The sequence below is a fragment of the Myotis lucifugus genome, unplaced genomic scaffold (genome assembly GCF_000147115.1).
Source record: "Myotis lucifugus unplaced genomic scaffold, Myoluc2.0 scaffold_690, whole genome shotgun sequence".
In the NCBI taxonomy this organism is placed as follows: Eukaryota; Metazoa; Chordata; class Mammalia; order Chiroptera; family Vespertilionidae; genus Myotis; species Myotis lucifugus.
Window position 1 is genome coordinate 119,818 of NW_005871738.1, and position 22,155 is coordinate 141,972.

Consider the following 22,155-nt stretch of genomic DNA (forward strand, 5'->3'; position numbering starts at 1 on the left):
GTACCAAGCTGGGGTGGGGCTGAGGAGCGACTCAGAAGCTCTGTCCCCACCCCAATACACGACTTCCCGCATGCTCCACCCCAGGGAGCACCCCAAAAGGTCCTCACACTTCAGAGCTGGGAAAAGGACGATGTCTTCAGTCTTGGACTCTGTTTAGACTGGGGACTGACTTTCCGCACCACCTCTCTGCCCTGACTTCATCCCCAAACACCCCGCGCCGCCAGCTTCCCCAGGAGAGAGCCAGGAAGGTCTGTCTCTGCCTACCAGGGCCGGGGCGACTTCCGGTTCAGCCTTATCGCCCCAGCGCCGGGGCAGGTGCGCTCAGTCAGGTGCTTATCCACCTGAGGGGCGGGCCCTGGGTGAGAGGGGCGAAGGAATTGGCGAGAAAGGGTGTGAGGGACAGGACAAAGGAGAAAGTCTGGGGAGGGTGAAGAGTTCTTGGGGGAAGGCTGGAAGGAGGCTGGGAAGGTGGGGAGAGGCGGGGAGGCGAGCACAGGCGTGGGAAGGGAGGTTGCTCTGGGTCTGACCTCGCGGGGAGGGGCCCACCGCCCACGAGGCCTCACCTGGCCCCGCGCGGGACTGCAATCGGGGCGCTGGCCCGCCCGGCCCGCTGCCAGGTCCCGCCCCGCGCGGCCCGGGTCCCACCCTTCTCGGATTTAGTCCTGGCAGCTCCCGAGGCCGCGCAGCCGCCGCTTCCGCCTTTGCCAGGTGAGGGTCCTGGGCGCCCGGGGCTGGGGCTGGCGGGGCAGCCACCGCCTGGGGTGCGGCCGCGGGCGCTGAGCCTGCCCGCCTCCCCCTCCCCTGCTCGGTCCTTTTTCCCTCCTGTCCCCTCTCTCGCGCTTTCCTCTTCTCACCCGGCCAGCGGTCCCGGCCGCCAGGTAACCCGGAGGGAGAGAGAATGGAGAGATCTGGCCTTCTCCTTCCCGCCCTGGGCCCTTGTTCGCGCCTCGTCCCCAGCCCACCCCCGAGGTCCCAGCGCGGGGTCCCGCGCTTCCTCCCGGCTTCACTGTGTGTGTGTTGAAAGGAAGAGTTTGTTTGCGCAGGTGTGTGCGGGGAGTTGGTTTGTGCTGGCGGCCCGCGCCCAGAGTGCCCGGAGCCTGGTTTCCTAAGGCTGGAGAGTAAGAGTGACTCAGGTGCGCACGCAGGGCTCGCCGCTGCCGGGGAGGTGGCCTGGGAAGTATCCGAGCTTAGATCCAGGCCTGATCGATTGCAGGTGCTGCTGCCGCCCGTGCAGGAGGCAGTGACCTGAACGCTCCGGGCTGAGGGGCAGGCTGCCTGCAGAACCAGGTGTCTGTGGACACTGGACCTTGATGCCTTGCATGTTGTGTGTGTTTATGTGGACCTGGGTGCTGTGGGGCGATGTGAGGAGGGCAGGGAACTGCCCTGTCTCAACTACATGTATGTGAGAGGGTATGTGGCAGTAAGCCTGGCGTTTTATGGCAGCATGCTAGAATGTGTCAGTGTGTGTGTGTGTGGGGGGGGGTCAGTGTACCTTTGTGTGTATGTGCACACTTGTGTGTGTGTGTGTGTGCCTACATGTTTGAGGTTCTGAGGTATGGTGTGGTTAGCATATCTGGGCATCTCTGGTATGTCTGTGGCAGGTCAAAATGTCTCGTGTGTGTATGAGGAGTCTCGGGTGTATATGAGGGTGTGTGCAGTGGTGTGTCTCTGGTCTGAAAAGGCAGTGTGTCTGGGTGTCCTAGGGGTACAGGGCACTGGGCCATATCTCGGGAGTGAGCAGGGAAACAGCTGGAGTCTGCAGTGGTGAGGTCTCAGGTGTGGAGGAGGCAGGTTTCTCAGTGACGGGGTAGAGGCCTCGGTCTCAGGCATGGGGAGCATTCCTCCTGGGGTGTGTGTGTGAGTGGAGGACATCTGTCTCTGATGTGTCCCTCCTTCTATACCTGAGGGTTTCTGATGGTGGAGGGTGGAGCTGGGGACCACAGCCCTGGTGTCTGGGTGTCTCAGGTGCCTACCCCGGGCTCTGGGTCTGGAGGAGAGGGTACCATCCTGAGTTCCTTCTCCAGACATGCTCCCGGAGGCGGGCGCCCCGTGGCTGCTGAGGCTCCTCCGGGACACCCAGCTGGCCCAGTTTTACCGATCCATACTCGAGGAGCTGAATGTTACCCGGCCAGAGCACTTCGACTTTGTGAGACCTGAGGACCTGGACAGCATTGGCATGGGCCGGCCTGGTGAGGGACCCCTAGCCCCGAGGCCCTCGTCTCTCTCTCCCCAACCTGTTAGTTGCTACAACCCCCATGCCCCTCCCACACCAGCCCTCTTCTTACCTTTAAATTCCTTGCATCATGCCCCCCTCCATACCACCCAGCCCTTTCATTCTGGTCTCCCCCAGCCCAGCGCAGACTGGCTGAAGCTCTGAAGAGGCACCGTTTGGGGCACAAACCTAAGAACTGGGTCTACAAGGTGTGTGTTTTGGGGCGGGGATGAGAGGTTTAAGGGGCTGGGGAATGGGCTGTGCTGAGTGGCAGGGGTCTGCAGGCTGCCACACCCCTGATTTCCCACCCCTGTTTCAGATCCTTGGGGGGCTTGCCCCTGAGCAGAAGGAGACCACCCCACCTTCAGACAACCCTCCATCCCTCCCTGAGCCAGAGGGAGGACTCAAGTGTCTGATCCCAGATGGTGCTGTGTGCAGAGGGGAGCTGCTGGGCTCCGGCTGCTTTGGCGTGGTGCACCGCGGGCTGTGGACACTGCCTAGCGGTCAGAGCGTGAGTACTCAGGGGGCCTGCTTCCTTCCGGGTGCCTGGGCCAGCTGCCCCTCGCTCTGCTGCCCTCTCCGCTCTGGCCCTGGTGCAGCTCTCCCTGCGGTGCCTGATGGTGCTTCTCCCACACCCCCAGGTCCCAGTGGCTGTCAAGTCCCTCCGGGTGGCTGCCGAAGGCTCCGCGGGCACAGAGCTGAGGGACTTCCTTCGAGAGGTGTCGGTCATGATGAACCTGGAGCACCCACATTTGCTACGTCTGCACGGGCTCGTGCTGGGCCAGCCTCTGCAGATGGTGAGCAGACCCGACGATGGCTCCCGGGACAGCCCCGGGCTGAAGTGAGACCGGAGGGTGGGTGGCCAGAGCCCCGTGGGGCCGGACCTCCGCTCACGAGGCGCCCTGCTCCGCAGGTGATGGAGCTGGCGCCGCTGGGCTCCCTGCACGCGCGCCTGACCGCGCCGGCCCCTGCGCCCCCGCTGCCCGTGGCTCTGCTCTGCCTCTTCCTGCGGCAGTTGGCAGGGGCCATGGCGTACCTGGGGGCCCGCGGGCTGGTGCACCGGGACCTCGCTACACGCAACTTGCTGCTGACTTCGCCCTGCACGATCAAGGTGGCCGACTTCGGGCTGGTGCGGCCGCTGGGCGGCGCCCGGGGCCGGTACGTGATGGGCGGGCCCCGCCCCATCCCCTATGCCTGGTGAGTGAGGGGTGCGCCGGCAGGAGTTTATCTCGGAGGCCAGTCGGGAGGGTGCGGGTCTGGAGGGCAGCAGCGGAGGGAACTGGTCCTCTGAGGGAGGCTGGACCCAGAGGAGTCCGTGGGTCTGGAAGGGCTTGGGGAGGAGGACTTCCGAGGACAGTGGGAGCACGGGGATGGGGGGTGGGGCAGGCTCAGTGGCAGGTGGGAGCTCCAGGGCACATATCCAGCCCCCTTCAGCTCCACTTCCGCAGGTGTGCTCCAGAGAGCCTACGCCAGGGGGCCTTCTCTTCGGCCTCGGACGTGTGGATGTTCGGGGTGACGCTGTGGGAGATGTTCTCCCGGGGCAAGGAGCCCTGGGCCTGGGTCCCGCCCTACCTCATCCTGCAGCGGCTGGAGAAGGACCAAGCCCGCCTGCCTCGGCCTCCTCTCTGCTCCAGGGCCCTCTACACCCTGGCCTTGCGCTGCTGGGCCCTCCACCCTGCTGATCGGCCCAGCTTCTCCTCCCTGGAGGGGCTGATCCAAGAGGTGGGAACCCTTGCATCCCCGATCTCTCTTCCCTCCGTTCTTTCTCCCAGGGTTCCGTGCTCAAGACTAACCATACTGACTCCTGGGCTGGGGGCTGGGACCCCTGTTTGCTCTGAACAGAGCAGTCCCTACCTGCAGGGCGCTAAGAGTCCTGGGGAGCAGCTTGGGGCTACATAGACGAAGGCTGAAGGGCGGAGGGCTGAAGGCCAAGAGAAGGGGGAGCACAGAGCGAGAGCCGTAGGTTGCAGTGGGCGTTTGCGAGGAAAGTTTCAGTGTGGAAGGGGAAGGCCGTGGCGTGCTCAGGCGCTGCCCCATGGGAGGATCTGTAAGGCATGGTAAACAACCAGAGCTGACCTGTGGAGCACTTGATCTGTGTAAGATGCTGTACTGAGTGCCTTACATGTGTCCTTATGCATGTTCACTCATTTAATCCTCACAGAAACCCAACAAGATCATTTTACAGACTGGGCAGTTCAGGCACTGCCAGTTTAGGTGACTTGCCTAAAGGTACATGTACACGGAGGAGTTGGGATCTGAACCAGTCTCTCTGACTTCAGAGCTATTCCCTAAATGACTATACTATTGCCGGTATTCTTTTGAAAACATTTTTGAAATCATTTTTTATTTTTCAATTACAGTTGACATACAATATTATATTCGTTTCAGGTATACAACCCAGTGATTAGACAATATATAACTTACTAAGTGATCATCCCGATAAATCTTGTACCCATCTGATTCTACACATAATCATTAGAATAGTATTGACTATATTCCCTGCTTTACACCCCCATGACTATTCTGTTGCTATCAATGAGGGATTTATGTGAGAACGGAACATCAGTTGGCTGCCTCCTGCATGCCCCCTACTGGGAATTGAGCCTGAACTCCAAACTCTTGCATATGCCCTGACCAGGAATCGAATCAGCGACCTTTCCATGCACAGACTGATGCCAACCAACTGAGCCACACCAGCCAGGGCTGTTTCTGTTGTGCTTGTCTCTTTATTTTGTTTTTAGATTCAATTGTTGATAGATATGTATTTAATGCCATTTTACTGTTCGTATTTTTAATCTTTTTTTTCTTCCCTACTCCTCACCTTCTCCTTCTTCTCCCTTTAACATTTCATCTAATACCGGCTTGTTGGTGATAAACTCCTTTAGTTTTTCCTTGTCTGAGAAGATCTTTATCTGTCCTTCTATTCTAAACGTAGCTCTGTTGGATAATCTTGGTTATAGATCCTTGTTTTTCATCACTTTGAATATTTCTTTCTAATCCCTTCTGGCCTGTAAAGTTTCTGTTAAGAAATCAGCTGACAGTCTTATGGGAGCTCCCTTGTAGGTAACTAATTGCTTTTCTCTCTCTCTCTTTATTAAAAATATTTTTTTATTGATTTCAGAGAGGAAGGGAGAGGGAGAGAGAGATAGAAACATCAATGATGAGAGAGAATCATTGATTGGCTGCCTCCTGCACACTCCCCACTGGGCATCAAACCTGCAACCCAGGCATGTGCCCTGACCAGGAATCGAACCATGACCTCCTGGTTCATAGGTCAATGCTCAACCACTGAGCCACGCTGGCCAGGCCTAACTGCTTTTATTTTGCTGCTTTTAATATTTTTCTCTTTGTCTTTAACTTTTTGCATTTTATTATTATTTTTGTTAATCCTCACCCTAGAATATTTTTTCCATTGATTTTTAAAGAGAGTGGAAGGGATGGAGGGAGGTAGAGGGGATGAGAGAGAAACATTGATGTGAGAGAGACACATCGATTGATTGCCTCCCGTACATGCCCCAACTGGGGCAGGGGATCAAATAGGAAACCCAGATATGTGTCCTTGACTGGGAATCAAACCCAAGACCCTTTGGTGTGCAGGCTGATGCTCTAACCACTGAGAACACCGGCCAGGACAACCTTTTGCATTTTAATTATGATGTATCTTGGTTTGGGCCTCTTATTGGGGACTCTCTGCACTTCCCTGAACTTGTATTCTATTTCCTTCACCACGTTAGGGAAGGTTTTCATCATTATTTTATTTTTTAAATTTATTTATTTATTAAGTTTCTTTTTTATTTTTTTAATATATTTTATTGATTTTTTACAGAGAGGAAGGGAGAGAGACAGAGAGTCAGAAACATCGATGAGAGAGAAACATCGATCAGCTGCCTCCTGCACATCTCCTACGAGGGATGTGCCCGCAACCCAGGTACATGCCCTTGACCGGAATCGAACCTGGGACCTTTCAGTCTGCAAGCCGACGCTCTATCCACTGAGCCAAACCGGTTTCGGCATATTAAGTTCCTTTTAAAGAATAGTTTAGTGATGTTTAGAGAGAGAGGAAGGGAGAAGTGAGAAACATTGATGCAAGAGCGGAATATCCAACAGCTGCCTCCTGCATGCCCCCTATTGGGGATTGAGCCCCCAACCCAGGCATATGCCTTGACCAGGAATCCAATCAGCAACCTCTCCCTGCATAGGACAATGCCCAACTAACTGACACACACCAGCCAGAACAATTATTATTATATTTAATCCTCACCTGAGGATATTTTCCATTGATTTTTTTTCTTTCTTTTTTTTTTTAGAGAGAGATGAAGGGAGAGGAAGGGAGAGAGAAAAATTGATGTGTGAGAGAAACATTGATCAGTTGCCTCCCGTATGTACCCCAACTGGGGATCTTTGTGCCCTGACTAGGAGTGAGACCTGCAACCTTTTGGTGTGTGGGACGATGCTCTAACCACCTGAGCCACCTGGCCAGGGCTCCATCATTATTTTTTTAAATAGGTTTTCAATTTCTGGCACCCCCAGGATGCAAACGTTTGTACACTTGAAGTTGTTCCAGAGGTTCCTTACCCTAGCCTCAATTTTTTGGATTTTCTTTCTTTTTGTTGTTCGGATTGGGAGTTTTTTGCTTCCTTATATTCCAAATCGCTGTTTTGATTCTCAGCTTCATCTACTTTACTATTGACTTCCTGTAAATTCTTCTTCATTTCAATTAGGGTATCCTTCATTTCTGACTGGTTCTTTCTATAGTTTCCATGTCCTTTTTTTTTAAAAAAAAATGTTTTTATTGATTTCAGAGAGAGGAAGGGAGAGGGAGAGAGAGAGAAATATAAATGAGAGAGAAACATTGATTGGCTGACTCCTGCAGGGCCCCCCGCAATCCGGGAATCGAATTAGCAACCTCCTGGTGCATGGGACAAGGATCAGTTAACTGAGCCACACTGGCTGGGCCTCATGTTCTTTTTTTTCTTTTTTTAAAATATGTTTTTATTGATTTTAGAGAGGAAGGGCGAAGGAGAGAGAGATAGAAACATCAATGATGAGAGAGAATCATTGATCAGCTGCCTCCTGCATGCCCCACAATGGGATCAAGCCCGCAACCCGGGCCTGTGCTCTTGACCAGAATCGAACCTGGGACTCTTCAGTCTGCAGGCTGACACTCTATCCACTGAGCCAAACCGGCTAGGGCCTCATGTCCTTTTTTTAATGCTGTTGAAGTTCTAAGTTCATCTGCTCTTCCCCTAAGTTCGTTGAGCATCCTTATCACCACTGCTTTGAACTCTGCTTCTAGTAGATTGCTTATCTCCATTTTGGTTGGTTCTTTTTCTGGAGTTTTATTCTGTTCTTTCCTTTGGGACGTGTTTCTTTGTCTCCTCATTTTGGCAGCCTCCCTGTGTTTGTTTCTATGTATTAGGTAGAGCTGCTTTGTCTCCCAGGCTTGGTAGAAGGCCTAATGTAGTATGTGTTCCATAGGGTCAGAGGCACAGGCTCCCCATTCACCCGACCTCAGCACTCCAGGTGTGCCCACCCCTTCCTGTGGGCTGTGTACACCCTCCTGTTGTAGTTGAGCCCTGATTGCTGTTGGAGGGATTTACCCAGGCCAATCGGCTGCAAGGGCTGCCTGCGACTACCATGGAGGGTCAGCTGTGCAGGGGCCCATCCCACAAAGTAGGACTTACTTCAGCAAGGCTCTGGTGCCTGCTGAGTTCGCTCCTTACGTGTGTTGCTTGTGGGTCTGAAGCTGTTCACTGGGTGCGCTGGCTCTGGAGCCTCCTGCAGGTGCAGGCAAAGATCAACAGCCACCTGTGTTCTGCCCAGGTCACCTGGCATGAGCTACAAAGCAATCTGCACATGACCGCTACTTGTGCTCAGCTTGGAGGTGTCCAGGAGAGGCCAAGCTGCAAGCCAAGGACAGCTGCCACTAGTATGGGGCCTGGGGCCACTTAGAAAGAGGTATGGGGCATGCCAAAGCCAGATGCTGCTTGTTTGAGAGATTTTGGGAATGTCTGAAGCATGAGCCAAGACAGGTCATTCATATGGAAAAGCCATTGGAAACAACTTGGGTGGGCCTGAAAGTTGGTGGGGCAAGGTCTCGGAGAATCACTAGGACTTGGAAAACAGTGATAGCCAGGTTGATGGAAACTTGGATATGGTGCTCTCCTGCCAGCTCTGTGGGGGAAGAGCTCAGAAAAGGAATATGGCCTCTGCCTGCACTTCTGTCTGAGAGAAAGCTGCCCCTCCAGCTCTTGCCATGATCCCAGACACTTCCGTTCCTCCCCATATGTCCCTGGTGCCTTTTGAGCTCCTGCCCCAGTGCTGGAACTCAGAGGGAGTGAATCCAAGTAAGTCTGTGCTTGGTACCTTTAAGAGGAACTGCCTGTGACTCCATAAGTCCCCCACCTCACTCGGCCACAACCCCCACTGGTTTTCACAGCCACAGCTATGGAGACTTCTCTTCCCAGTACTACAACCCTGGAGTGGGGGACCAGGAGTGGGGCTGGGACCCCTCACTACTCAGGGGAGGACCTCTGCAGCCAAGATATCCCTCCCAAATTTTATCTGCCATACCAGGATATTAGACCTGCTTATTCTTCATATCCACTCCTCCTACCATTCTCGATGTGGCTTCTTCTTTATATCCTTAGTTGTAAGACTTCCATTCAGTTAGATTTCAGGCAGTTCTGAATGATGGTTGTTATGTAGTTTAGTTGTATTTTTTATGTGGTTGTGGAAGGATGTGTGTCACATTTACCTATGCTGCCATCTTGACTGGACGTGTTAAAGGAATTTAGTCTTTACTCTAAGGGTACTTGGAAGCCATGAAAGAATTTTGAGCAGGGAAGGAACAAGACTTCACATATTGTATCACTCTGGCTTGGTGCAGGAAAGGGTTAGAGGGATGACACTGAAGATGGGAGGCCCAGGTAGGAGACAATAGCTGTGAAGCAGAAGTGATGTGAAGAGGTCTGGATGAGGGTTGAGACACTGGAGCTGGAAAGAAACATAAACTTTCCAGAGGTGCTTGGAGGTGGATGTGATGGGCCCGGGTGTGGAGTAAAAGCAGTATGCAGGACGCCGCCCCCGTGATCTCCCTAGCTAGAGATTGACCCCCTCCTGTTGCTCCCTGACCCCTGGGCTGTGTCCAGCTTGGCATGGAATCCAGGTCTGCCTCCTCCACTGGACTACAATTGGGGGACAGGGAGGGACAGTCCCATCCTGGGCCCAGAACAGAGGACATACCTGGAATGGGTTGGATTGGTGGGTGCATAAACTAAGAGGAGTCTCTTTCTGCCCTGCTCCATGGTACCTTCTCACTCAGGCCACAGCACAGCCACCCTTTCCCTGTTTCTACAGGCCTGGCCTCCTGAGGGGCGCTGTGTGAGGGATGTCTCAGAGCCAGGTGCCCTGAGGATGGAGTGTGGTGATCCCATCACTATCATCGAGGGCAGGTGAGTGCCTCCTATTTCCTACGAATCCCCAGGAGGACTCCCTCCCAACATGCCTGACCCTGGTTGCTTTTCTACTTTCCCCGCAGCTCCTCCAACCCTAACCCTCTGCTTCATTCCCTGAGAGCTCCAGTCCTGGCCTCCTGGCTGGAGCATGCCCACAGAGCCCTTTTGTGCTGGGGAGAAAAAGGCTTTCCTTCCTCCAGGCAGATGCAGCTCCACGGCACACAGCTCGTGAGCCGAACGCATGTGGGGGCCCAGCCTCCACTCCCCCTGTGTTTTCACCCTCTTTCCGCAGCCCCAGCTCCACAACCTGGAAGGGCCAGAATGGTCGCACATTAAAAGTGGGCAGCTTCCCAGCCTCGGCAGTGACGCTGACAGACCTGAAGGGCTCGCCAGCCACCTGTCCAGTCCACAGAGACTCCCCTGCCTGGGGAGAGCAGAGACGGGGAAGCGCGGACGGGTGAGGACCTGAAAGAGTGGGGACAGAGCTGGGCTGGGGAACCGACCAAGTTCAGCAACTGCTCTGCAAGGGAAGCTTGGGGAGGGGCCGGGGTCAAGCTGGGAGCTGGACGTGCCTTCCAGAAGCTTCACTCTGGGTCTCAGATGGGGAGCCCCAGAGATTCTTTGGGGGGAGACTTTGATGTTGGGTGGGGCTGGGGTAGAAAACGAACTGGATCACTCCCCAGCAGGGCCAGAGCCAAGGCAAAGCTTCGGGAGCCACCTCCAGCTCAGGGTCAGAGAAGGAACATGCCCCTGCAGAGGAGAAAGGGTGAGTGTGGGGGAAGGGCAGGGTCCCAGGGTCTCTCGGATCAAGAACAGCCCTCAGTTCTGCCCCCTGCTCTGGATCCATGCCTTTGACATATGACTTCCCCACATATGACTTCTTCCTTCCACCACTTCCTTCTGCCTGTTGACATCCCAGCTGCCCTTTAAATCTGCCTTGTGCACTGCACAGCATCTCCACCTGCAGCGCCTGCGCTGTCCGTTCTTTGGGGACGTGGCTGCCCAGGCCTGGCAGCTGTCTTATTGTCCCACCTAACACAAGGACCACCTGAGGACAGCACGAGCTGACAGAGTGGGACGAAGGCAGGGCCCTGCACCCAGGCTTCCTCTCAAGATGTTTTTTCTCGCTGTGCAGGCATTTCCAAGAGTCTGGAATCTGTTCTGTCCCTGGGCCCCTGCCCCACAGGGGGTGGTCTGAGCCCCCCCGAACTTCGAAAAGCCAGAGATGTCCCCCAGGGACCCCCAGGCCTGCCACCCCGCCCTCCCTTTGCCTCCGGCTCTTCTCAGTCCAACCAGCCCCCCAGGGAGCGGCCTTCCTGGCCCAAAAGAGAACCCCTGCACAGTCACCCCTTGGGAGCACCTGGAGCCAGCAAAGCCGCTGTTCTCTCTGGAGGTCTCTTGCCCGACCCCGATTTGCAGAAGAGGGTGATGGAGGTGAGGTGTCCCCGAAGTGGCCTGGTGTCCAGCAGGGGCTGCAGGCCGGGGTAAGAACCTGAGTGAGGCTTTGTCCCCGAAGGTGGAGCTGAGCGTACATGGAGTCACCCACCAGGAGTGCCAGGCGGCACTGAGGGCCACTGGAGGAGATGTGGTTTCTGCCATCCAGAACCTTAAGGTAAAGGCAGACCCTTCTCTTGGGCTCCCACCTCTCCTGCCCCTGCCCCTGCCCTCTGGCACTCAGCTGCCCTCCCTCCTGCTTCCACAGGTAGACCAGCTCTTCCACCTGACCAGCCGGTCCAGAGCCGACTGCCGGCACATCTTGGAGCATTACCACTGGGACCTCTCAGCGGCCAGTCGCTATGTCCTGGCTCGGCCCTAAGCTCTGCTCCTTTAGACACGGACACCGGATGCACCAAGGAGCTGACCATGTGGGGCGAGCAGAGCAGAACAAGGTCCGGAAAGGGTGTGTGTTCTCACCTGAAGAGAGCCTGCCGTAGGCAGGTCCAGGGGTCCAGGGTCGGGCACTGACGCGTGTCTCCTCCTACCCTGCCTCTTGGCCTCTGAAGGCTCAAGCTCCCTTGGCTGGGTCACGGGAGGATCTAGTCTGCCCTGCCCACCACATTGCCAACCAGGAGGAGGACTTGGAGGAACAGAGCTGCTACCCACCATCCCCATAGGAAGCTTGTACTTGCTACAGAGAATGCCCAAGTGGCCATACTGAACCCTGGGAACAGCCATCCTGAGCTGCCTTCAGCTCCACACTGAGCCCTGGGGGCACAGCCATCTCGGATGATGGGAGCAGCCGTACTGACTTGGGGCACGTGGCCCAAACTGCCGGGGCCGGGGCCATCATGGGTGATGAAAGTTGCTGTCTAGGATGCAAGGACACTTGATCCTGGCAGCATGGATGACGAGATGAGACGAGACGAGACGGGCCAGCCCCACCCGGCCCAGCTGCCATATTTCCCTTTGTTTCTCCCCATACCAACTCTTTCTTCTGCCCTCTCCCATGACACAGATCTTCCAATGTCCAAAACGTTACAAAGTTTATATGAATATAACATACAAAGATGCAGCCTCCTTTGAGGAACAGGGAAGGAAGGGGTGGTTGGTTAAGGCACACGGAGCTGCAGCAAGCACCAGCTGTGGGGAGGGCCAAGGGGGGGAGGAGGTTGGCACTGGGGCCGAGGCCCTAGCCGTTGCTGGGGAAGTGGGGATCCCCTCTGAGTGCCACGTTCTGAGGCTGAACTAATTGGCCAAGCTGAGGCAGAGGTGGGTGGCATATCAGCCATCTTTGGTGCTGTTTACCCTTCCCCACCCCAGCTCTGCGGTAAAACCCCAGGGCCCTGGATTCCCAAGGCCCCATCCAGAGCAGAGGCCCTGGAAGGGGGTGAGAGGAAGTGAGTCGGGCAAGTCTGAAAGCCGATACGCCTGTGTGCTGAGGGATGGCCGGAGACAGCGGTGAGAGGTAGCAGGGGAAGGGCTCTCATACATACCCTTCTGTGGGGGCCACAGGTGAAGGAGGCCAGGGGAGTAGGGTAGGGATGGGGCACCATGGCCCCAGCCTCTTAGGCATCCCTGTCTGTCCTCTGCAGTGAACATGGAGGAAAGGGGCTGCCTCTGAGGAGGGGCCGGGCCAGGCCAGGTGACCATCTTGAGTTCTGGCCGAGATGACGGTCCTCACCCTGAGATGCCGTCTAACTGGTGATGGCAGAGGGCCCGGTGCCTCCTCGCTTCTCGAAGAACATGTAGTCCTGAGGGGAGGGTACTGTCAACAGGAGATGCGGCTGGGCCGGCCTGGCTCAGCTGTCACAACCCAGGTCTAGAACTGCAACCCCCCCCCCCCCCCATAAAGTCTGTTCCTAACGCATTCCTAGCAGGAGGCCAGGAAGTGCAAGCCTCCAGTGGGAGCAAAGGCGGGACAGCGGACTCACAATGAGGAACGTGGCTCCCAGCAGCACGGCCTTCACTCTCACGTCCAGATCCAGCGGGAACTGCAAGCCAAAGTCGTCTGCGTCCGTGAGGGCTTCTTGGAGCAGCCCCCCCCACTGCTTGCTGATGCGGCCCACACTGCGGGACTCATCCGGAGTCTTCACCTGTCGGGAGGGCGAGAGGCAAGAAGAAAAGACCCAACTGCGGTGGATGCAACTGCTCTCGCCTGTCTCCAGTCCTACTCCCACAGGCACCTGGATGAACTGTGCGGCTCTACGCTTACTGAATCCTCCTCACAGCCTTGGGTTTCCATGTGACTTCTGGGGAAAACAAGTCACCATAAGTCACACTGGGAATATACAGCAAAAATCAGGATTCAGCCCTAACCGGTTTGGCTCAGTGGATAGAGCGTCAGCCTGCGGACTGAAGGGTCCCAGGTTCGATTCCGGTCAAGGGCATGTACCTTGGTTGCGGGCACATCCCCAGTAGGGGGTGTGCAGGAGGCAGCTGATCGATGTTTCTCTCTCATCGATGTTTCTAGCTCTCTATCCCTCTCCCTTTCTCTCTGTAAAAAAATCAATAAAATATATTTTTAAAAAAAATCAGGATTCAGACTTAGCTCTGTTTCTCTCGAAGGACCATACGTGTCAATTGAACATCAGTGGTGAGAGAAGCGGAAGCATAATAGAGTCCAGTCTCCTTAGCGTATGTATGGCTGGTTGTTAGGTTTGTTTTTATTACCAAAGTCCCTGCCACCCACATTTAGCGCAGTCTGTGCCCTACACCAGTGGTCGGCAAACCACGGCTTTCGAGCCACATGCGGCTCTTTGGCCCCTTGAGTGTGGCTCTTCCACAAAATACCACGTGCGGGCGCGCACGTACAGTGCGATTGAAACTTCGTGGCCCATGCGCAGAAGTCGGTTTTCGGAAAGGAGATAGACGAAACAAGCATACAAGACGAGTGTGGATGGGAGAGTTGGAAGGGGTCGACCTCAGCGAACGTACCTCAATCAGATTGAGGACGTTTTTTAGCCAAGGCCAGCTTAGGAGTACCCTAATTAAGTTCCCTAATTAAGTTAATAACAATGTACCTACCTATATAGTTTAAGTTTAAAAAATTTGACTCTCAAAATAAATTTCAATCGTTGTACTGTTGATATGTGGCTCTGTTGACTAATGAGTTTGCCGACCGCTGCCCTACACCAAGAAGCTTGACCAAGAGGCAAGGGAGGCTGTTAAAATTCTGGCTGCACCCTGTCAGCCAACCAGGCGCCTAGAAGACTGTGTCTGCCCCAAGGGGTGCCTTTCCTTTGCAAAGTAGGGAGGGCCCTGTCCAGCACTGCAGCCTCAGCTAGAGGGTAGCCTCCCAGGACCATGCTTTCCACTGGACCCTCTGAGCCCAGCGGCAATAGGTCCTGCTGATGTAGATGGTAACTCACAGCGACTCCCTGGTCCTTTTCCTGTGCTCATTCTCCAGTGACTAGAACTACCATGATTTCCTATGTCCTTCCCATCCCCTTCCCTCACTGGCCTACCCTTCTGGGGCACTTCCTGATGATCAGTCCCACGCTGGGCAGGTTCTCTCCCAGCCAATCGTGTGGTCCCAAGAGTACATCCCCAAATATGGACCATTCATAATTAGGTAAGAGGGAGACTGGCCCTATGAGAACCCCACAGTCTACACATTCCCACCCAGAAGTGAGCAAGTTATGTCGTTCCCAACCAGTTCCTATCACAGAATCTTCCCTCAGCTGCTAAGGTGACTCAATTTTTAAAAGTAACCTTAGGGAGGACACCTCATCAGATGGCTTGGAAAGTCTACTGGATTATAACCTACTGTTTCTTCCTTATCTGCACAGGTAATTATCCCTTACAGAATTCAAGGATCTGGCCCTGGCCAGTGTGGCTCAGTTGGTTGGGCATTGTCCCCTGCACTAAAAAGTTGCTGGTTGGGGCACATGCCCAGGTTGTGGGCTCAGTCCCTGGTAAGAATGTGCAGGAGGCAGTGGATTGATGTTTTGCTCTTACATCAATGTTTCTTTTTCACTCTCCCTCCCTCTCTCTAAAAATCAATTATAAAACTTAAAAAAAAATTTCAAGGGTCTGTAAAGTGCCTTTGTCTTCTACAAGCAAAGGTGCTTCCCCAGCCTCACGCTGAAACTGCCACCACTTGGCTTCTCCAGGCTCCAGGTGGTGAAAGGAATGCATGGTGAGAAGGGTCTCACCTGAATTCCAGGCTGGAGAGGCCACTGGACTTCGAGATCGGCAAGGCAAGCCACAGGGGGTTCATAAGTTAAATCACTGCTTGCTCCAGGGTCTGAGCTCACAAACTCATGCACAACTGTCACATGGGTCCTTCTCCATTCTAAATCCAGCCTGGCCTTGGATGGTTCCCCTTCTCAATATGGCTGTCGGTAACCATGAGCAGTGGCCCTCAAGATGAAACCCACTTTGTCATGCATTTATAAGACCAGGGAGCCATCCTATTTCTACAGGGAGGAACACTGGGAATGTGGCAGGAGTCACAGTGAGTTTGGATCCATGAGCTCAGTGTCCTGTCTTTAGCGTTGGCCATCCTGCCTCGTGGGAGCTGCCATCTTGGTTTATGAAGGTCCCAGGCACCGCCCCTTATTCTCGGTACCTCAAAATTGGTGTCTGAGCCACAGCCGCAGGTCCAGCAGGGCCCCACCACTCGGAGGATGGTGTGGCGATCGGCGTCTTGGATGGAGAACTTGGGGAGGAAGGGATGCCAGGTCTGCAGCACGTGGCCAATGGTGGTGCCTGGTGGCGACTGCACTTCCATCTGGAGAGGGAGGTAGACAGGGTTATGGCGGAGCCAGGGGACCCTGGCACTGGCTCTCACCCCTCCAGCTCTATCACTGGTCTCCCCTCAAAGACCTCCCATCCCCTTTCCCAGACCTCCAGTCCCACCCGTCCACTCCCAGGCCTCATGCTGGTGATGCTCCATCGTTGATCCTCCGCATGGCATGACCTCCTCTCCCGGACCCATCCCTCCCCGCTCACCTCTCCCGGACCATCCCTCCCCGCCCACCTCCTGGAGGCCGCACGGGCAGCAGCTGCAGCCACAGTGGAGGGGGCGGAGCAGGCGCAGCACTTCTCGGTCCCCGGGGTCCACCAGACGGACGCGAAGGGGCCGGCGGGCGCCGCAGCACAGACGGGCACAGCAGTTGCTCTCCTCAGCCGCCTGACCCAGGGGCTGCCCAGCCCCCGAGCGCAGTTCATACCGGTTACTTGTCTCCCAGCCTAGGCGCGCTGCCAAGGGGTGACACGGGGGCTCAGGCACCCGCGCCGGCCCAGGAGCCCACTCTCTGCCCGTCACCAGGCCGACCTACTCGTCCTTCCACTCACATTCCACGCGCCCAGCCCTCTGGTGAACCAGGATCTGGTCAATCTGGAAAGAGAGCGGGGCCGCGCCCCCCTCAGCGCGCAGCCCCGAGCGCCGGGGCCCCGCCCTGGCGCGGCTCCCTTCCCATCTCCCACTCCCCGGACCCAGAATTCGACGAGGGCAGGAAGGCGCCCCGGGCAGCGGCAAGAGGAGAGCAGCAGGCCCGGCCGCAGGGCCCAGAGCACCGGGGCCGGACGAAGGGAAAGAGAGCGAAACCCGGGCGCCGGAACAAGACACGTGAGCGTGCACCGGGCGCCGGTCCCGGGCCCCGGGATGCTGCACCTGCTCCGGGTACCCAGGGGCCACCGGGTAAGGAGGAGGGGGCGAAGGGGCGTAGCCTGTGGGGGGCAGGTATCCTGTGGGGGGGGGCAGGGGTCCATTAGAGAGACTTGCGACCTCCTCCTCTTGCCCCTTAGCCCTTGGGGGACCTCGAGGCTGCGGGGGAAACGTGGTGAGAAGAGACTGAAAAAGATGGGGTTGGGGAGCAGGGCGGCGGCTCCGGAGAGGAAGGGAGGGGCCCACCCAGCCAGTCCGCGCACATTCCCGGAGGGTGCGTCCGACACCCGGCTCCCAGGTGGGGTGGCGGGGGATAACGGAGACCCTCGCACCGGGCCCACCTACCTGCCATGGGAAAGGGATGAGGTCCGCGGGTTGTCGCTCTGCCGGAAGCTTAGTTCCAGAAGTGGAGCCAAGCTCGGGGACAGCCTGACAGACACAGACAGACACAAAGACGCACAGGCAAACGCGGAGAGGCGGCTGCGCCCGGCGCCCGCCCAGGGTCTCTCGGGCGGCGCCTCTGACTCGGGGAGAAACCGAAAGTGTCAGCGGACAGGGCAGAGCACCTGGGACCCTGGATTCCCTCCGGGGTTCGCAGAACCGCCCCCTCCCTTTGTTCCCCCATTCTCCGCGGAGGCGGCTGTTGGCAGACGGCAGGACGGGTGGACCCGCGATCAGACCGACGGCCCGACCTCGAGGGAGGTTTCCTGACCCCTCTGCGTCCCCCGCTCACCTGAAGCCCCTAAAACAGTCGGGGTGCCCAGCGCTCGGAGCCTCCCGAGAGCTCGTGGAGGCGGGCCCGGGGTCTGGCCCCGCCCCTCGGCGCCTGGGCCCCGCCCTCCCGGCCCGGGAGCCGCGCCTGCGCAGGAAGGACGCCGGCTCCCCTGCCGGCGGCGGACCCGGGACCGCGGGCTCCTCCGCGTGGTGGGCGTCCTGCCTCTTCCGTTTCCCTGCAGCGGGCCCGAGAGGAAGTCCGCTCCGGGAGGGCAGCCGACAGCGTCCTACCCGGCAACCCCGCCGGGTGTGCGCACGGAGAGCTCGGCGCCCTCCGTGGAGGCGAGGACAGCTGGCACCGCTCGGGACCCCGGGCTCCTCCTCCCAGGGCGGTTCGGGCCTCGCTGACCTGACGCAGCGGGACACCCTTCACACTATCACTCCGTGGCCTCTAGGACTAGCTCCCGGCCCCCTTCCTGCCTCCCTGCAGCTCACCTCGCTGTCTCTCATTCCTGACGCCGCAGTGACCCACACGGATGCCTTTCGATGACAGCACTTTCTAAAGTCGGGCCCAGCCACGCGGGTGACAGGCTGCCAACCAGTGTCACCAGTGAGTGTGCAGGAGGTTAAGTTCAGGGAGGCCGGATGAGGCAGTGCAGTCAGCAGGAAAGGCTTCCCCCATAAAGTCCCTTCTTTTGGGTCCTGAGCAGAGGCAGGCCCGCCCGAGTGCACAGAAGGCCCGTGGGAGCTGGGACTTGGCCCCAAGGGCAGCAGCGAACCTACTGAAAGATTTTGACCAAATTTAATTAAGAAAAAGTTACCGTCAAAATTTTGTTTTAGAAAAACCATTAAGACTGTAATGTGGGGCCCTAACCGGTTTGGCTCAGTGGATAGAGCGTCGGCCTGTGAACCAAAGGGTCCCAGGTTCATTGCGGTCAAGGGCATGTACCTTGGTTGCGGGCACATCCCCAGTGGGGGCGTGCAGGAGGCAGCTGATCGATGTTTCTCTCTCATCGATGTTTCTAACTCTATCCCTCTCCCTTCCTCTCTGTAAAAAATCAATAAAATATATATATTTTTAAAAAGACTGTAATGTGGGAAACAATGGGGCACCCAGGCTGGGCTGTTGGCAGTGGTCTGGGGGAGAGGATGGCTGTGGGAGTGCAGAGTGGACAATACAGAACTTGTCTGGAGGATGAGATGTGGGGGTGAAGAGTCCAGGTGCCTCTGTTGACCAGGCAGATGAAGAAGAAACTCACCAGTATGAACATGGGGAGCTGATTTTGGGGGCTCCTTTGCCGGTATGTCCATGTTCTTCTGGGCTGTTCATCTGCTCCCACAGCTTTAGGCATCATCTGCCTCAGACAAGGGCTTGACTGCCCTCCACCAGAATACATAGACATACAGAAATTCAGGTATTCAACAAAGATTTAGTGAGCACCTACTGTATGTCAGATAGCATTTAAGGTGATAGGAATATTTACCAGTTAAAAACAATTAACTAATATTCCTGATCCCCTGGGGTTCACATTCTAGTGAAGAAGAGACAGATAATGTAAATAAATACATCAGAAGTGACAAGTGCAATGAAGAAAAATAGAACAGAATAAGGAGAATAGAGAGTGGTGGGCAGGGGTTGCAATTAAAATTTTTAAAAACATTTTCTTATTGATTTCAGAGAGGAAATGAGAGGGAGAGATAGAAACATCAATGATGAGAGAGAATCATTGTTAGGCTGCCTCCTGCACCCTCCCCACCCCCACTAGGGATTGAACCCGCAACCCAGGCATGTACCCTGACCTGGAATAGAACAGGTGACCTCCTGCTTCATGAATCAACACTCAACCACTGAGCAACACCAGCTGGGCATGGGGTTGCAATTTTAAAGAGGGCAGACTAGGAAGGCATCACCACGAGGGTGACCGTTGAGCAAACTCCTAAAGGAGGTCAAGGATTGGGCCATGCAGACTTCTAAGTGAAGAGTGCTTCACGCATAGGCCACAGGGCAAGGGTCTCGAGGCAGAATGTGCCTTAATTGTTCAATGAACAAAAAGAAGGCTAGTGTAGCTGGGATAGAGTGAATGAGGGAGGAATAGAATGGTGAGAGGGAGGTAAGAGGCGGGATCACATATGGCCTGTAGACGATTGGGTTATACTCTGAGTGACATGGGAAGTGTTGGAGGGTTTGGACAGAGACAGACATGAGCCTCACATACTGAAATAATGGTCCTCAACTCTGGCCCCAAGTTAGAATCAGTTGGGGTGCTTTAAAATACCTCTGCCTGGGCCCCACTTCATATCAACTAAATTAGAATCGTTTGTGTGAGGTGCAGACACAAGAACTATTTTTGTTGTTGTTAATCCTCACCCGAGGATATTTTTCCATTGATTTTATTTATTTACTTTAGAGAGAGTGCAAGGGAGGGAGGAGGAAGAGAGAAACATCAATTCCAGAGAGACACATGGTTGCCTCCTGAATGCACTCCATCTGGGCCCAGGATCGAAGCCACAACCCAGGTACTAGCCTTGATTGGAATTGAGCCCTTGAGCCTTTGGTGCATGGGCCAATGTTCTAACCACTTAGGACCACAGGCCAGAGCCATAAGAACTTTTTTTTTTTTTTTTTTTTACATTTTTATTGATTTCAGAGAGGGGAGAGAGATAGATAGAAACATCAATGATGAGAGAGAATCTGATCGGCTGCCTCCTGCACACCACTTATTGGGGATCGAGCTCGAAACTTAGGCATGTGTCCTTGACTGGAATCGAACCTGGGACCCTTCAGTCCATCCACAAGCCGATGCTCTATCCATTGAGCCAAACCAGCTAGGGCCATAATAATTTTTTGAGAATTCTTCAGCAGGCTTTAATATATAGCTAAGGCTGAGGACTACTGTGTTAGAAGGATTTCTCTCTCTCTCTCTCTCTGCTTTGTCCACAGTAGGTGTAGATAATCAAGGTCAGAAGGAAGTTCTTGCATAAAACTAGGTGAGATTTAAAAAAAATATATGTTTTTATTGATTTTAAATATTTTTAATATATATTTTTTATTGATTTCAGAGAGGAAAGGAGGAGAGTTAGAAACATCAATGATGAGAGAATCATTGATCAGCTGCCTCCTGCACACCCTCTACTGGGGATCGAGCCCGAAACCCCAGCATGTGCCCTTGACCAGAATCAAACCCGGGAACCTTCAGTCCGCAAGCCGATGCTCTATCCACTGAGCAAAACTGGCTAGAGCTGTTTTTATTGATTTTAGAGAGGAAGGGAGATGGAGAAATAGGAACATCGATCAGCTGCCTCCTGCATGCCCCCTACTGGGGATTGAGCTGGCAACCTGGGCATGTGCCCTGACAGGGAATCAAACTGGCAACCTCTTGGTACATGGGTCAAAGCTCAACCACTGAGCCACACCAGCCAGGCAAACTAGGGGAGATTTTTTTTAATATTTGTATTAATTTCAGAGAGGAAGGAAGAGGGGGAGAGAGATAGAAACATCAATGATGAGAGAGACTCATCGATTGGCTGCCTCCTGCACACCCCCCACTGGGGATCGAGCCCACAACCCAGGCATGTGCCCCTGACTGGAATCGAACCTGGGACCCTTCAGTCCGCAGGCCGATGCTCTATCCACCAAGCCAAACCGGCTAGGGCAAACTAGGGGAGATTTAATGGGGGCATGGGCCAGGGGCAAGAGTGGTAGCAGTGGGAAATGGTCAGATTCCAGTTATGTATTCAAGCCAACAGGATTGATGATGGCTTGGACAGAGGATGTGAGGAAAAGGGAAGTCCAAGTTGACTCAAGCTTGGCCCAGGAGGCCGTTCAGTGTGAGCTCCACACTTCCTCTGTATTTATTGCTTTTCCTGCTGCCCACTCCATCCTGAGCTCCAGGCGCCCCTGTTTGCCTTCTCGCTGTTACCAGGGTGATCTTGTCCCTCTTTTTCTGGTGAACTCTGCATGCTGAAACCCAGCCGGTGGCCAGAAGGCTCACCAGTCTCCAAAGACGGAGCCAGCCCACCTGTTCCTACTTGTAACACTGAACTCATTGTATCAAATCATGTTTTAAAGGGTCTGTCCTCACTGTTTCTTGGTATGTACATGAAGGCAAGAATTTAGCTCTGGGAACTGAACAGAAGAGAGTCTGAATCACAGCTTACCCAGGTCCTAGCTGTACGATACAGAACAAGTTCCTGTACCTCTCTTAGTTTCACTTCCCACCAACTCTCAGGGCTGTTGAGATACAATGTATAGTAACAATAAGGACAAATGACCAAGCAGGCCTTATTTATATTGGTTCCCCAAGAGCCCAGCCTACTGGCAGGACAAAGCTCAGCTATTAGGGATCACATTACATGGACGGTGGCCATTCCAGAAACCGAGTTCTCCTCCCCCTGGAAGTTCCCAGACATTGCCTGAGATGAGGATAGAAATGCATCCAGAGCACTAAACGGGGAGGTAGGAGCCTGAGGACCCAGTGCTGGCTCTGCCACTGGCATTGGGGGTCACTCTGGGGCCTATTTTACTCATCTTTCAGTGAAGAATTATTGTGATCCTCGAATCCACCTCAAATCATGTCTCCTCCCTAGATATAAATGCTTCGGTGGCTTTCCATTGTCCTCACTGAACAGTTCAACCTCTCAGCACAGTCGCTCCACCATTTGACCAGTGCTATCCGAATCTTTTACTGCTGACCCTCTCATGATCTTCAAGCCAGTCACCA

General features: G+C 54.9%; 2 protein-coding genes across 8 annotated transcripts; one reads left to right on the plus strand and one right to left on the minus strand.

Moving 5' to 3' along the window:
* The first annotated feature begins 576 nt into the window (after positions 1-576).
* Positions 577-12,177, plus strand: TNK1 (tyrosine kinase non receptor 1). 7 transcript variants are annotated; one of them, XM_014447631.2, is made up of 13 exons: positions 591-708; positions 2,025-2,189; positions 2,327-2,421; positions 2,532-2,723; positions 2,854-3,009; positions 3,126-3,409; positions 3,661-3,934; positions 9,572-9,666; positions 9,962-10,126; positions 10,353-10,435; positions 10,805-11,103; positions 11,186-11,281; positions 11,372-12,177. In XM_014447631.2, exons 2-13 carry the CDS (start codon positions 2,027-2,029, stop codon positions 11,483-11,485), a joined length of 2,016 nt encoding a protein of 671 aa, XP_014303117.1. In that variant the 5' UTR covers positions 591-708; positions 2,025-2,026; the 3' UTR covers positions 11,486-12,177. The 7 variants fall into 7 exon arrangements, with proteins under 7 accessions (XP_014303121.1, XP_023602293.1, XP_014303117.1 ...); XM_014447633.2 differs by having other exon boundaries at positions 10,356-10,435; XM_014447634.2 differs by having other exon boundaries at positions 2,351-2,421.
* PLSCR3 (phospholipid scramblase 3) lies at positions 12,136-18,764 on the minus strand. The gene is made up of 8 exons (XM_014447623.1): positions 18,694-18,764; positions 17,454-17,861; positions 17,066-17,240; positions 16,408-16,450; positions 16,091-16,311; positions 15,680-15,841; positions 13,041-13,202; positions 12,136-12,860 (listed from the first exon to the last, which is right to left on the minus strand). Exons 1-8 carry the CDS (start codon positions 18,762-18,764, stop codon positions 12,804-12,806), a joined length of 1,299 nt encoding a protein of 432 aa, XP_014303109.1. The 3' UTR covers positions 12,136-12,803.
* Positions 18,765-22,155: the final 3,391 nt, after the last annotated feature.